Genomic DNA, 16,602 nt, shown 5'->3' with positions numbered 1-16,602 from the left:
GTTACCAGAGGTGGGAGGAAGTGGGGGGATCCTAACTTAGGGAGCACTGAGCTTCTGCTGATGTGGTGGAATAATTTGGAAATGAATAGTGATGATATTGCACAACATGATGAACGTCACCACCACCACCACCACCACCACCCACTGCCATCAAGTTGATACCGACTCATAGCGACCCTATAGGACAGAGTAGAACAGCCCCACAGGGTTTCCAAGGAGTGCCTGGTGGATTCGAACTGCCAACCTTTAGGTTAGCAGCTGTAGCACTTTACCACTATGCCACCAGGGTTTCTATGAACGTCACAGATGTCATTGAATTGTACATAGGAAAAAATGTTGAATTGGCAAATGTTTTGCTATACACCCACTCCTCACTTATTGACATGGTTAGGTTCCAAACACCAGGTCATTATGTGAAAATTGGCATTATGGGAAAATGGAGGATGACCACATCAGATCACAAAATGGAGGATGACTACATCATTACATAGCTGCCAAACCACTGAGAATCATGGCCCAGCCAAGCTGACACATAAGCTTAACCATCACAGCCAGCGTTACTCTCACCTCACATCTTAGTGTTTGTTACTGCCAGACATACATCGTTAATGCGCAAAATAGTCTGTAGATTTTTTACTACTGTAGTAAATACAAAATGTCCATAATAAGATAGTTGATAAGAAGTAGGTGTATATATTTTTACCACAATAAAACAATTTTTTTAAAAAAGTGATTTGTTAACTTGTGCTAAAAACGAAACCTGTTGCTATAGAGTCGATTCCGACTCATAGCGACCCTGTAGGACAGAGTAGAACTGCCCTATAAGGTTTCCAAGGAACACCTGGTGGATTCAAACTGCCAACTGTTTGGTTAGCAGCCGTAGCTCTTAACCACTACACCACCAGGGTTTCCATTACTTGTACTAGAAGGTATAAATTTTTTAAATATCAAAGAGAGCGGGTTTAAGGTTCTCCCTGCAATATTTCTCTCACACATTTGCTTTCTAATTTCCTTCTATGAATGAAAAGAGAGGGGTGGAGTTGTAATACCCCCTGGAACTTGTGCAAAACTCCAGGGGCCCATGACAACATGTGCTCTGTGTGACCTCCACTAACATGTGGGTCAGGAATATAGATGGGAGCAGCTACTGTGAGAACGTCACATTTGAAATGAGACTTGAGGAAGTCCTATATTTCTGGAGGTCAAGTTGTGAGATGGGCTTTGCAGGCTGGAGATGGGACTGAAAACACAGACCAGGAGATGGGACTGAAAACTGGGGGGTTGTTGAGGGAGAGCAGGCAGGGTGGCTACACTGGAGCTTTGGGTACAAGAGAGGATGGACATGGGCAGCAGGTAAGTCTAGAAAAGTTGGCTGTGTCAATCTGGAGGTGCCACAGAGAAGTGGGGTGAGGCTTCTACTTAATTGTCTGGGAGACAATTGACAATGCTAAGGAAAGAGGAACACAAAGCTGTCCTTGGGAAGGAGGCATGCTGCTGCAGGAACTCTAGAAAAATTGGAACAGAGAGGCTGTGTGGAGCTGTCTGGGACAGTCCAGGCAACGGAGGTCTGATGTTGGCTGTGGTGGTTAGAAGAATTTAAAAGATGCTGCTGAAGTAGAAGGAGTCCCTGGGTGGTGCGAATGGTTAACATGCTCAGCTGCTAACCAAAAGGTTAGAGATTCAATTCTACCCTGAGGAGCCTCGGAAGAAAGACCTGGAGATTGACTTCCAGAAAATCATATTGAAAACCCTGTGAAGCACAGTTCTACTCTGACACACATGGGGTCACCATGAGTCAGAATTGATAGGGCAACAACTGGTTGATTTTTTTTTGTTTTTTGTATTTTGCTGAGGTAGAGAGATGGTTGCAGAAAAATCACCCCTCTTCACCACATCCTCCCTTTCTACCAGCAGACTCACATCAACCTAAAAAATTCTTCCTTCGCTGAGCTCCAGCTTCCATCTCCCGTTATCCGCCTCTATCTCGCCCATCTTTTCCTTGCTTGCCTCTTTGTAAAGAGATAACTCATTGGAATTGGAAACTGGGAGCCATAGGCTTGCACTGGAGGCAAGGCCACCTAAAACCCACATGTAAGCCTCTATGTGTTAAGTATGCCTGCAGATTCAAGTAGATGTGTTCTAAGTCTTTCTACTTTTGAACCTTTAAGGTGCCTCATAGCACTCTGAGTTACTTAGACCAGGGTTCCTCGACTCAGTGGAGTGACATTTTGGGATAGATAATTCTGTTGTGTTGCCCTGGTGGTACAGCTCGGCTTCTAACCAAAAAAGTCAGCAGTTCAAATCCACCAGCCACTCCTTGGAAACCCTATGGGGCAGTTCTACTCTGTCCTATAGGGTCACTATGAGTTGGACCCGACCCAACGGCACCTAAAACAACAATTCTCCACTGTTGTGGCTGTCCTGTGCATTGTAGGACGTTCAGCAGCATCTCTGCCCTCTATCCACTAGATGTCAGTAGCACCTACCCAGTTGTGATGACAAGAAGTCCCCAGACACTGACAAATGTCCCAAGGGTAGGGGACAGGGCAAAATCACCTCCTGTTGAGAACCACTGACCTAGACGAGGAAAGCACAAGTGCCTGATATCCTGCCAGTTCAGAAGGCTGCACAATTGAACGGGTTCTACCATTTTTTCTGTTCCACTTCTGTCCACCACCCCAGCCACTCTCCACATCCCTCTCAAGGCTCTAGCCCAGTTTTCAAGGCATTGACTCCTACAGCAGCTCTGGTGGGTATTTTCCAAGTGAGTCCACATCAAAAGCCCAGCCAGTCCCCAGAACCTTCACAGAAGCAAATAGTACCAGGCTGCCTCAGGGAAGGCTAGCAAAGGGGCAAATGCCTTGGCCGACTCTGACGTATGGACTTTCAAAGGCTCCTCCTTCGGACATTTCCTTCCATCTCTTTTCTATGCTGACCCATCTTTTTTTTTTTTTTTTTTAATAATTTTTATTGTGCTTTAATTTTTTTTCTTAAGTGAAAGTTTACAAATCAAGTCAGTCTCTCACACAAAAACTTACATACACCTTGCTACATACTCCCAATCACTCTCCCCCTAATGAGACAGCCTGCTCCCTCCCTCCACTCTCTCTTTTCGTGTCCACTTCACCAGCTTCTAACCCCCTCCACCCTCTCATCTCCCCTCCAGGCAGGAGATGCCAACATAGTCTCAAGTGTCCACCTGATCCAAGAAGCTCATGCCTCACCAGCATCCCTCTCCAACCTATTGTCCAGTCCAATCCATGTCTTAAGAGTTGGCTTCAGGAATGGTTCCTGTCCTGGGCAAACAGAAGATCTGGGGACCATGACCGCTGGGGTCCCTCTAGTCTCAGTCAGACCATTATGTCTGGTCTTATGAGAATTTGGGGTCTGCATCCCACTGATCTCCTGCTCCCTCAGGGGTTCTCTGTTGTGTTCCCTATCAGGGCAGTCATCGGTTGTAGCTGGGCACCATCTAGTTCTTCTGGTCTCAGGATGATACAGTCTCTGGTTCATGTGGCCCTTTCTGTCTCTTGGGCTCGTAATCACCTTGTGTCCTTGGTGTTCTTCATTCTCCTTTGATCCAGGTGGCTTGAGACTAATTGATGCATTCTAGATGGCCGCTTGCTAGCGTTTAAGACCCCAGATGCCACTCTTCAAAGTGGGATGCAGAATGTTTTCTTAATAGATTTTATTATGCCAATTGACTTAGATGTCCCCTGAAACCATGGTCCCCAAACCCCTGCCCCTGCTATACTGGCCTTTGAAACATTCAGTTTATTCAGGAAACTTCTTTGCTTTTGGTTTGGTCCAGTTGTGCTGGCCTCCCCTGTATTGTGTGTTGTCTTTCCCTTCACCTAAAGTAGTTCTTATCTACTACCTAATTAGTGAATACACCTCTGCCACCCTCCCTCCCTCCCCCCTCTTGTAACCACAAAAGAGTGTTTGCTTCTCAGTTTAAACTATTTCTCAAGTTCTTATAATAGTGCTGGCCCAACATCTTATCAGTGCCTTCTTTTATGTTTCTTGTCCTGCCTTGATGTACTCTTGCCTTCCTGTAGTCAGATCAGCTTGGCAAACCAGGAATAATGACATCAAACACTCACCCAGGGACAATCACCAAAGGAAGGCCAGTGAAACAGCAGAAGGTAATATTTCCGGTTTCCCCTTCTCTCCATTGCCTAGTACAGACAACGGGGTGAACCACCTGGCCAAAGCCAGCTCAGAGGGCTGGCTGAAGGCCAGGGATGGGTCTGGGGAAAGGATTGCAGAGCCCCCAGAGGATGGACAGTGGTATGGGGCAAGGGAGACGGCCGAGCAGCAGAAGTAGGGATCACTGACTCCTCAAGGCAGGACCATGCGTGATCAAACTGTGTACCCAGTACTTGGCTGACAGAGTTATTACCTTGGGACATTCTTAAGAAAATGAAATTCTGTGATTTCTGTGGGATAGTTTGCATGAAGGGATTAATGATTGAAAACTAGAGCTTTATGCATCCAAAACATAGTGTGTAGGCCCTAGCAGAGGGACATTGGTGGCTTGGTGGTAGAATTTTCATCTTCCATGCAGGAGACCCGGGTTTGATTCCCAGCAAATCCACCTCGTGTGCGGCCACCATCCATCTGTCAGTGTAGGCTTGCGTGTTGCTTTGACGGTGAACAGGTTTCAGGAGAGCTTCCAGACTAAGATGGACTTAGAAAGGCCTGGCGATCTACTTCCAAAAATCAGCCAATGAAAACCCTAGGGATCACAACAGTCTGATCCTGGGGGTGGTGCAGGACTAGGCAGCGTTTCGTTTCCTTCAGAGGCTGACTCTATGGGTAGCTTAAAACACACACACACACACACACACACACACACACACACAAAACCAAGCAGTTGTGGACTGGGCTTCCTTTACGTGCTGGGCCGCAGATACCCACAATGCCCACTAGAGGGCAGAAGCAGCTCACCAGCTGACAAGCCTATTGCGTTGCTGCTGTTCTAAACTCTGGTTTTAGAACAAGTGGACCTCAGTCTTCTGACCAGGAAGCCAGACAGAGGAGAGAGGTGGCAGCCAGGAGCAGGTGCACTCCCTGTTTAAATCGGATCATTTTAGCAACTCAACTGGGATCAATCCCACTGAAGAAGACCAAATTTGAGCCCGTCCGTGAAAACGACAGTCTTAGAACACAGTGAGGAAAGGTGGGTGTCTGCAAGAGGAGGGATCTGGGGGTCCATGGGTTGATAGAGGGTTTAGGAGGTGGTACGCAGAACTCCCGCCTTCCATGCAGGAGACCCAGGTTCAATTCCCGGCCAATGCATGTCATGTGCAGTCACCACTGTCTGTCAGTGGAAGCTTGCGTATTACTCTGATGCTGAATAAGTTTCAGTGGGGCTTCCAGACTAAGACAGACTAGGAAGAAAGGCCTGCCAATCTACTTCTGAAAATCAGCCAATAAAAACCCTTTGAGTCACAACAGAACATTGTCACCACCAACCATGGGGATGACACAGGACCGGGCAGCATTTAGTCCTGTCGCTCATGGGGTTCCCATGAGTTGGGAGCCAACTCGACAGCACCTAACAACAACTACAAGAGGGGCACCAAGAAGGAAGAGGGGGACACAGAAGGGCAAGAGGGAGATGGTGCCAGTTCTTCAAAGGGTGGCTTCCCTGGCTGCCCAGAGAGGAGCTCCTTTGAAGGCTGGCTGCACTTGCCCAAAAGCCGTCTGGGCAGCGGCCAGGCTCTGTACTCACTACTTGGCAGAGTCCGAAAGCTGGTACTCCCTCCTGCGGTCATAGCACTCCTGGATTCCGGGGTCCTGCCACAGCTGCTTGATGGCCTCTACCTGGGCCCTGGATAACGCTGACACCTTGTCCACCTCCACTTCTTTGATGATCTGGGCATTTTCCTGCTCGAAGAAAAGAGAACGTTCCATTAGGCAAAGGGAAGGAACCCACCTCATCTGTGACTGGGTCCCTTGGTCCAGGAGGATGACTCCAGGTGCCGGTGTGTGGCAGGTGCCCTCGGAGGGGCTGCTCCACTCAGACCACACCCTGAGACCTGTGGCCTCTGTCCCCATGGTGCCCTGGGCCCGTTTCACCAGTGTTCAAGGCCCAGTCCTACGATAGAGAAACCCTGAACCATCACCTATACCAACAAACGACATCCTTATTAACATGCTAGTCATTTGAATGTCTGAGTAGACAACAGAGCAATTTGAAAGTAACCATTATCATCAGGGCCTACAAAGAGTTGGGTGGTAGAAGCAGCCTAACTCCCCCCACGCCCACCCCCACCCCCGTGCCGGCAATAAAAAAAAAAAAAACCCACTGCCGTAGAGTCGATTGCGACTCATGGTGACCCTAAAGGACAGAGTAGAACTGCCCCCATAGAGTTTCCAAGGAGCACCTGGCAGATTCTAACTGCCGACTCTTGGTTAGCAGCCGTAGCACTTAACCACTACGCCACCAGGGTTTCCACAATGTCTTTAGAGAATTGAAAAACACTAATCAATAATAACACCAACTAAAAGTCAGCCTGCTTTTATTATCATGTGTTACTGATCAAAGACCTTCTCCTATGGGGCAGACCCATCCCACTGCACCCTCTCCCCAAGCCCCACCATATGTCTCTGATTACTATAATATTACTATATTTATTATTGCCATGGTTATTAAGGAAACCCTGGTGGCATAGTGGTTAAGTGCCACGGCTGCTAACCAAAAGGTCAGCAGTTCAAATCCACCAGGCACTCCTTGGAAACCCCATGGGGGCAGTTTTCTACTCTGTCCTGTAGGGTTGCTATGAGTTGGAACTGACTCGACAGCAATGGGTTTTTATGGTTATTAAATAATTAATGCTCTATTGTTCTCTTATTACAGTACTTGTTACGATCATTATTACTGTAATTATCAGTATTACAGCAGTTACCATTTACTGGCCACATACTATGTGTCAAGGGCATTACATATGTTATCTCATTTAATCAATGGAAATCTAGCACAAGGCCAGAAATCTTTCCAAACTTTAGAAAACGAAAAGGATCAGGCTGGCAGGAATCCACCACTTTTCCATGCGTTGGCCCCAGAGACTCCGCCTCCCTTCCTTGGCTGCCAGTTGCTGCAGACAAGCAACTCCTGGCCAGAGAGACCGGGATCCACCTCTTCTCTCCCATCTTCCCCCATCTCACAGCGGTCACGCCATGGTGGGGCTGGCGGATCACTGGAGCTTTGAGTCAGCACGGCAACGCCTGACAGCTGGGGTCTCCTCAAGCGCATATGGTACCCACTGAAAAGCTGCTCTCATTCTGTATTGTTCATCCCATAATTGTCGAAGAGGAAGCTGGAGAAAGGGGGGCCTTACACATTCTCATGGCCAAGGGCAAAACCAAGGGCTGTGATGAAGTTAGCATGACTTTGCCCACATCTGTCACAGGGTGAATATCAACTCTACCCCTAGACTGTGGGATGCTGGGGGCAGGGAGCTCAAACAAGGTAGAGTCAGGATGAGTTAGTGGGAAGTACCCTGGACCAGAAATCAGAACTCTGAATTCCAAGTAGGGAAGTGGGACTTTTAGGGACCCCAACAAGTTCCTGGTCTCAGCAGCATAGTCATTTGTAGAAAATATCATCCAAAGGAAGGCTGAGCTAGTCTAATCATAGCAAATACCTAATAAATATTTCTTGCTGGCAAAAACAGGTGACCTTGACGGTCCTTAAACCATGACTTGTAAGCCCACCCCAGTGGCACGTTTTGTATCATCTGCCCTATTCTTAGCCAGAGAGAATAATGAATGGAGAAGCTGGACAGGGCTTGTGTGGAGCAGAAGGGCTCTCTCTCACTCCCCTCCTTCTCTAGCCCCCCTCCCTCCTCCAAAATTAAATCATTTAGCTCTAACCTCTGAAATTAAAACATCTGTTTTCCTCTCTGTCATCCTGGTAAGTCAGGAAGTACCTCAAGGGGAGGAGGTCACGATCTTATTTGTCCTAGTATCTCAGAACCTGTTGCTGTCGAGTTGATTCCGACTCATAGTGACCCCATAGAACAGAGAAGAACTGCCCCACAGGGTTTCCAAAGAGTGGCTGGTGGATTCAAACTGCAAACCTTTTGGTTAGCAGCCTTAGTTCTTAATCACTGAACCACCAGGCCCCCAAAATCTAACACCAAAAAAAAAAAAAAAAGACCAAACCCATTGCCATGGAGTCAATTTTGACCCATAGCAACCCTACAGGACAGCATTAGCTCTTAACCATTGTACCACCTAGAACCCAACCAAATCAAACTCACTGCCATCGAGTTGATTCCAACTCATAGCGACCCTACAGGACAAAGTAGAACTGCCCCACAGGGTTTCCAAGGAGTGACTGGTGGATTCAAACTGCCAACCTTTTGGTTAGCAGCCGTAGCTCTTAGCCACTATGCCACCAGGGTTTCAGAACCTAGCACAGTGCCTGGCAAATAATAGGTGTCCTCTAAGGATGTGTGCAGGACATCTGTGGTGAAGTGGTTAAGAGCCTAAACTGCTAACCAAAAGGTCAGCAGTTCAAATGCACCAGCCACTCCTTGGGAACCCTATGGGGCAGTTCTACTCTGTCCTATAGGGTCACTATGAGTCAGAATCGACTCAACGGCACACGGCAACAGCAAGGATGTATGCCTTTAGTGAACATCTGTTGCGTGTATAACATGTATCTATCTGACAGACAGAAAATCCCAAGAAAATAATAGCAAACAAATGCTCAAGTAGGATAGTGGAAGTCTGTACAGGGCCCAGCAGGAACACAAAGGGGCTAGAGGGCAGGAGCAAGACACTTGTTGGTACATCGTGGCCAACTTGTCTTTCTGGCTCTGCCCCTGGTGGCAGTCAGCACCCTGGCTTTTTGTGGCACAGGCCTCTTATACTGCCCTCCTAAACTTAATTATGAAAATTTAGCTCAACTTTTGAGAGTTAGGGAGCCCTGGTGGTGCAGTGGTTAAGAGCTTAGCTGCTAATCAAAAGGTCGGTAGTTTGAATCCACCAGCCGCTCCCTGGAAACCCTATGGGGCAGTTCTACTATGTCCTATAGGGTCGCTATGAGTCGGAACCTACTGGATAAATAAAAAAAATACCACCTAACAATTGAGAGTTAGCGCTGTGGTAGTTATCAGGATGTCACAGCCATTTCTCTCTCTTCTCACAGCGCAATGCAAACTCTCTCAAAAGAGGGCTTCTACTACCTTTTTAAAAAAAATAAATTTTCTTACTGAAGTATGAGATGAGTGACTTCTTAACACCATTAACAATGTCTGTGCATAGAAAGAGCAGGTTTTTGTGCCTATTTTCCTCTGGCTTGGCTAAATAATTTCATGTCATGCCATCCAACACAAGTGCATGGACATTTTGATGGCCATATTCAAGCCCCCTTTCTAGGAGTAAAAACCGAACCCAGACCCAAACTTGTTGCCGTCAGGTCAATTCTGACTCATGGCGACCCCAGGTGTTACAGAGTAGAAGTGCTCCATAGGATTTTTCTTAGCTGTACTATTTTACAGAAGCAGATCACCTGGACTTTCTCCTGCAATGCTGCTGGGCGGGCTTGAACTGCCAACCTTCAGGTTAGCAGCTGATCACAAAACAGTTGTGTCAGCTAGGGACTCTAAGAGCAAGGGGCCTATTAAACAATGTGCGGGAAGTGCTGTGTCATTTAAGGCTGGCTTCTTCCGCTCAGGGAAAAGGGAAGAACAGTTGGAAGAGGATCAGGTTTGGGGACAATATCACCACTTGGCCGGGGATGTGCTGCGTGTGACATCCAGGAAACAGTGTGTGAGCAAGTCTGCAGTTCACAGGAGAGGTCCAGGCTAGAGGAGTCTATTGAGTTGAAAGTGTTTGTTTAATTGAAAAGAAAAGAAGAAAAAAATCACAAGAGAGTAAACACTATAGGAGCAAACTCAGCAGAAACATGACCAGGTTCGCAAACACTGAGCTAATAACTGGCTTTTCCTCTTTTTCTTTCTCAAACAAACCACCATTTTCACTGCTTTGAAGGGGAAACACAGAAAGCAGATGTTGTGCATGTGTTTCTCTCAGAAATTCCCAGGGTGACATAAAAGGAGCTGCTTATGCAGGGGTGCCTTGGCGGCTTCCCGCATGGACGTGGCTGCCCTGTGGCAGTCCCTGCGAGCCCCACAGGCCAGGAGAGCCCGGCCAGCAGCCAGCTCACTGGATCCTCGCCAGGGGGCGCCTCTGACACTGCTCACGCTCCAGGACTGTGAGGAGGGTGGCGGGGCGGGCGACAGCACAGAGAGGGAGGGACGGGGGGAGGGGCCAGGCAAAACCTTCTTCTCCAAACCCCACTTACGCAGTGACTAGAGAAAACTTCTCCCCCATTGTCAGGGAGCCAGAGTTTTTATTCTTCTGTCAGATAGCTAAGCATTTTCATTAAAAATTATGTACATGAACATATTATAGATGTTAAAACTTGATTTAATAACTTAATTTAATTTAATAATATTTCAAGTGTCTAGTCTTATATATAGGCCCTGGAAGGTACAGAAAGTTAAGCTCTTGACTAATAGCTGAAAGGTTGGTGGTTTGAACTCACCCACAGGAACCTCAGAAGACAGGCCTAGAGATCTGCTCCTGAAAAGACACAGCCTTGAAAACCCTGTGTTGTTATTAGGTGCCGTCGAGTCAGTGCCAACTAATAGTGATCCTAAGTACAACAGAATGAAATACTGCCCGGTCTTTCACCATCCTCACAACTGTTATACTTGAATCCATTGCAGCATAGACTGTGTCAATCCATTTCGTTGAGTGTCTTTCTCTTTTTCACTGCCCTTCTACTTCACTAGGAACCCTGGTGGCTTAGTGGTTAAGAGCTTGGCTGCTAAACAAAAGGTTGGCAGTTCAAATCCACCAGCTGCTCCTTGGAAACCCTACGGGGAAGTTCTATTCCGTCCTTTAGGGCTGCTATGAGTCAGAAGCGGCTTGACAGCACCTAACAACAACCACTTTACCAAGCATGATGTCCTTCTCTAGGGATTGGTCCCTTCTGATAACATGTCCAAAGTATGCAAGACGGAGTCTTGCCATTCTTGCTACTGATGAACATTCTGGCTGTATTTCTCCCAAGGCAGATTTGTTCATTCTTCTGACAGTCCATGGTACATTTAATGTTCTTCGCAAACACCATAATTCAAAGGCATCAATTCTTCTTCAGTCTTCTTTATTCATTGTCCAGCTTTCACATTTATATGAGGTGACTGAAAACACCATGGCTTGGGTCAGGCACACCTTAGTCTTTAAAGTGACATCTTTGCTTTTTAACACTTTAAAGAGGTCTTTTGCAGCAGATTTGCCCAATGCAATACATCGTTTGATTTCCTGACTGCTGCTTCCATGGGCGTTGACTGTGTATTCAAGGAAAATGAAATCCTTTACAACTTCAGTATTTTCTCTGTTTATGATGATGTTGCTGATTGGTGCAGCTGTGAGGATTTTTGTTTTCTTTATGTTGAGATGCAATCCATATCGAGGCTGTAGTCTTTGACCTTACTAGTAAGTGCTTCAAGTCCTCTTCACTTTCAGCAAGCAAGATTGTGTTACCTGCATATCTCAGGTTGTTAACGAGTCTTCCTCCAATCCTGATGCTTTGCCCTTCTTCATATAATCCAGCTTCTAGAATTATTTGCTCAGCATACAGAGTGAATAAGTATGGTGGTGAAAGAATACAGTCCTGACACACATCTTTCCTGACTTTAAGCCAAGCAGTATCCCCTTTTTCTGGTCTATGTACAGGTTCCTAAGGAGCACAATTAAGTGTTCTGGAGTTCCCATTCTTCAACGTGCTATCCATAACTTGTTATAATCCAGTTAAACGCATTTGCATAGTCAATAAAACACAGGTAAACATCTTTCTGGTATTTTCTCCTTTCAGCAAAGATCCATCTGACATCGGCAATGATGCCTTCTGAATCCGGCTTGAATTTCTGGCAGTTCCCTGTCGATGTACTGCTGCAACCACTTTTGAATGATCTTTAGCAAAATTTTACTTATGTGTAATATTAATGGAAACCCTGGTGGCACAGTGGTTAAGTGCTATGGCTGCTAACCAAAGGGTCGGCAGTTCGAATCCGCCAGGCACTCCTTGGAAACTCTATGGGGCAGTTCTACTCTGTCCTATAGGGTTGCTATGAGTCGGAATCGACTCAACAGCACTGGGTTTGGTTTTTTGGTTTGGTGATATTAAAGATACTGTTCAATAATTTCTGCATTCTGTTGGATCACCTTTCTTTGGAATGGGTACAAATATGGATCTCTTCCAGTTGGTTGGCCAGGTGGCTGTCTTCTAAATTTCGTGGCATAGACAAGTGAGCACTTCCAGCAGTGCATCTCAGTTGGTATTCTGTCAGTTCCTGGAGCCTTGTTTTTTGCCAATGCCTGAAGTGCAGCTTGGACCTCTCCTTTCTGTACCGTTGGTTCTTCATCATATGTTACTTCCTGAAATAGTTGAACACTGACCAGTTCCTTTTGGTACAATGACTCTTTGTATTCCTTCCATCTTCTTTTGACGCTTCCCTGTAGAATCCTTCAATACTCCAACTCAAGGCTTGAGTTTTTATTTCAGTTCTTTCAGCTTGAGAAACGCCAAGAGTGTTCTTCCCTTTGGTTTTCTATCTCCAGGACTGTTATGGATTGAATTGTGTCCCCCTAAAATGTGTGTCAACTTGGCTAGGCCATGATTCCCAGTATTGTGTGATTGTCATCTGATATGATTTTCCCAAGTGTTGTGAAGCCTACCTCTATGATGTTAATGAGTTCGGATTGGTGGCAGTTATGTTAATGAGTCAGGACTCAATCTACAAGATTAGTCTGTGTCTTAAGTCAATTTCTTTTGAGATATAAAAGAGAGAAGAGAGCAGATACTGGGGTGCCTCATACAATCAAGACAGTGCCAGGAGAAGACTCCATCCTTTGGAACCAGGGTCCCTGCACTGAGAAGTTCCTCAACCAGGGAAAATTCATGACAAGGGGTGAACCTCAGGAGTGACTTCATTACTGAGCTAAAAAGGTGTCCAGAGGCCATACTCTCGGGGTTTCTCCAGTCTCCGTCAGGCCAGTAAGTCTGTTTTTTTTTTTTTTGAGTTAGAATTTTGTTCTACATTTTTCCCCTAGAGCCAATAGAGAGAGAAAGCCTCCTCCTGGAGCTGACAGCCTGATTTGGACTCCTAGCCTCGTAGACAGTGAGAGAATAAATTTTTCTTTGTTAAAGCCATTCGCTTGTGGTATTTCTGCTATAGCAGCACTAGATAACTAAGACAAGGTCTTTGCACATGTCATTATAATACTGTACTTTGTCTTCTGAAGCCTCCCTTTGAAATCTTCTGTTCAGCGTTTCTTCCTTTTGCTTTAGCTACTCTACGTTCAAAAGCAACTTTCGGAGTCTCTTCTGACATCCATTTTGGTCTTTTCTTTCTTTCCTGTCATTTTAGTGACCTCTTGCTTTCTTCGTTCATGATGTCCTTGATGTTATTCTACAACTTATTTGGTCTTAGGTCATTAGTGTTCAATGCATCAAATCTATTTTTGAGATGGTCTCTAAATTCAGGTGAGATATACTCAAGGTCATACTTTGGCTCTGGGGGATTTGTTCTAATTTTCTTCAACTTCAACTTGAACTTGCATATGAGCAATTGATGGTCTGTTCCACAGTTGGCCCCTGGCCTTCTTCTCACTGGTGATATTGAGCTCTTCCATTGCCTGTTTCCACAGATGTAGTCGATTTGATTCCTGTGTATTCCATCTAGTGAGGTCCACATGTACAGTCAGCATTTATGTTGTTGAAAAAAGGTATTTGCAATGAAGAAGTCATTGGTCTTGCAAAACTCTATGAAGCAATATCTGGTGTTGTTTCTATCACCAAGGCCATATTTTCCAACTACCGATTCTTCTTTGTTTCCAACTTTGGCAAAACTCTATGGAGCAGTTCTACGCTGCACACATGGGATTACCGTGAGTCAAAATCGACTTGATGGCAACTAACAACAACAACTCTGATATGTACTGCCTATAAACCTCATAAGCTTTATGAGAAGAGACGAGATTAAAGTATATGATTAAAAAAATGAAAGTTCCCTATAACATATTATTTCTGACTTCTGTACAATCATCTCTACTTGATTTAACAAACACATCAAGATCCAGAAATGTACTTCATATTCTATGAAGCAAAAATTATGTAGTAAAACGTCAAGCTCCATCAGCTTTTAAAACATCTCAAACATTCCATTATAAAGAAAATGTCAGAAAAAAGTTCTTCCTGTAGAGAATAAATGAGAAACTTCTACTTCTGACAAGAACAAGGACACTTGAATTAATTCTCCTGATAATGACAACTAGGAATGGTAGACAAAATATTTTTTAAAAATATGCTTGAAAGCAGAGTAAAACCTGTGAAATCTGGAACCGGTGTACGGCAGAAACCTGTCAGAGATGGAAAATGCAAATATTTTCCACTAATAGACAGTGATAGGAAAATGATAAGACTGCACCCTGTCAAAGGTGGGAAACCTGCGAGACCTGGAAAAACAAGGCAGTCCCATTGAGTTCTGGCTTTCACAAGTTTCGCTGTGTTAGACTGCTAACAAACCAAGACCAAACCACACCTGTTGCCATCAAGCAGATTCCTACTCAAAACGACTCATAGAAGAACTGTCCCATAGGGTTTCCAAGGAGCAGCTGGTGGATTTGAACTGCCGACCTTTTGGTTAGCAGTCAAGCTCTTAACCACTGCACCACCTGGGCTCCAGAAAGCTAACAAGATAGTAAATAATTGCTGGGCCAGAAGATAGGAGAGGATGGCACCCAAGGAGTTGAGCTCAGCATTTGTATGACTTTGTCCTGGGGTTTCAGTCTATTCTGGAAGAGGCAGTCGAGAGGCTGAGCAGCTTCTTTTTCCACATCACAGGGCTCGAGTGACAGGGATTTAAGTTTAAGGACTGGCAAGAGCAAAAGCCTCTTATGAACTCTCTGGCTCTAGGTTGGGATCTCCAAAAGTAGAGGGAGCTGCAAGCCAGTCTCATCTTAAAATGATCTCAATCTCATAAACTGAGTGCTCCCAGGCACCTGGCAGCAGAAAAGGAATCTCCTCCTCGGAAAAAAAAATAAGGCTTTCTTGCCCTCAAATTATTATTATTTTGGGGGGGGGGGATTTTTTTTTATTATTATTATTGTACTTTAGATGAAGGTTTACAGAACAAACCAGTTTCTCATTAAACAGTTCATACACATATTGTTTTACAACATTGGTTACCAACCCCACAACATGTCAACACTCTCCCTTCTCGAACTTGGGTTCCCTATTACCAGCTTTCCTGACCCCTCCTGCCTTCTCGTCTTTGTCCCTGGGCTGGTGTGCCCTTTTAGTCTCATTTTGTTTTATGGGTCTGGCTAATCTTTGGCTGAAGTGTGAACCTCAAGAGTGACTTCATTCCTGAGCTAAAATGATGTCCAGGGGCCTTATTCCCAGGGTTTCTCCAGTCTCCATCAGGCCAATAAGTCTGGTCTGTTTTTGTGAGTTAGAATTTTGTTCTACATTTTCCTCCAGCTCTGTCTGGGACCCTCTGTTGTGATCCTTGTCAAAGCAGTCGGTGGTAGTAGTCGGCTACCATCTAGTTGTACTGGACTCAGACTGGTGGAGGTTGTAGTACTTGTGGTCCATTAGTCCTTTGAACTAATCTTCCTCTTATGTCTTTAGTCTTCCTCATTCTTCCTTGCTCCCAATAGGGTGAGACCAGTGAAGTATCTTAGATGGCGGCTCACAGGCTTTTAAGACCGCAGACGCTACTCACCAAAGTAGAAAGTAGAACATTTTCTTTATAAACTATGTTATGCCAATTGAGCTAGATGTTCCCCAAGACCATGGTCCCCACAGCCCTCAGTGCAGTAATTCGGTCCCTCAGGGAGTTTGGATGTGTCTATGGAGCTTCCATGACCTTGCCTTATACAAGTTGTGCTGGCTTCCCAGTCAAAAAAAAATTTTTTTTTAATATGTGTCCAGTGTGCCATCAAAAATAACCAGGCATAATGGTAGTAGACTTACTTAAACGTAATTAATGTCACTGAACTATATACTACAAAATGGTCAAAATGACAAACTTTTTGTTATATATATTGTACCACAATTAAAAAACAAACAAAAACCCAGCATGAGAAGACAAGACAACTCCAAGAGACAAAAAAAAAAGGTGACAAGTAAAAACATGGAAAAAGATACAACACGCAAACATTAGCCCCAAAGCAGCTGTAGTTACTCTGTTGCTGTGAAAGTAGACTTTTAGGTAAAAAGCATAACCGGAGATAGTGATATTTCAAAATACAAACAGGTTCAGAAAGACATTCATTTTTACGCAACTTACAATAAAAAGCCACTGTTCTCAAGTTGATACTAACTCATAGCGACCCTATAGAGTAGACCTGGCCCACAGGGTTTCCCAGGCTGTAAATCTTTATGGAAGTCGACTGCCACATCTTTCTCCCTCGGAGCGGCTACTGGGTTTGAAACTGCCAACCTTTCAGGTAGCAGCCGAGCACTTTAACCACTGTACCACCAGGGCTCTTTGCAACTAACAACAAAGGCTC

The 16,602-nt window shown here is 45.2% G+C and overlaps 1 protein-coding gene across 4 annotated transcripts in view; it reads right to left on the bottom strand.

Moving 5' to 3' along the window:
- Positions 1 to 16,602, bottom strand: part of GNA14 (G protein subunit alpha 14) — a 217,136-nt gene that overhangs the window by 11,769 nt on the left and 188,765 nt on the right. For all 4 annotated transcript variants that reach the window (XM_003407309.4, XM_064291208.1, XM_023544738.2 and 1 more), the window contains exon 3: positions 5,738 to 5,892. In XM_003407309.4, the coding sequence (XP_003407357.1) occupies positions 5,738 to 5,892 (155 nt within the window). The remainder of the gene's footprint in view (positions 1 to 5,737; positions 5,893 to 16,602) is intronic.

Source organism: Loxodonta africana, chromosome 9 (assembly GCF_030014295.1).
Source record: "Loxodonta africana isolate mLoxAfr1 chromosome 9, mLoxAfr1.hap2, whole genome shotgun sequence".
Lineage (NCBI taxonomy): Eukaryota > Metazoa > Chordata > Mammalia > Proboscidea > Elephantidae > Loxodonta > Loxodonta africana.
This window is presented reverse-complemented; position numbering and strand designations above follow the sequence as displayed.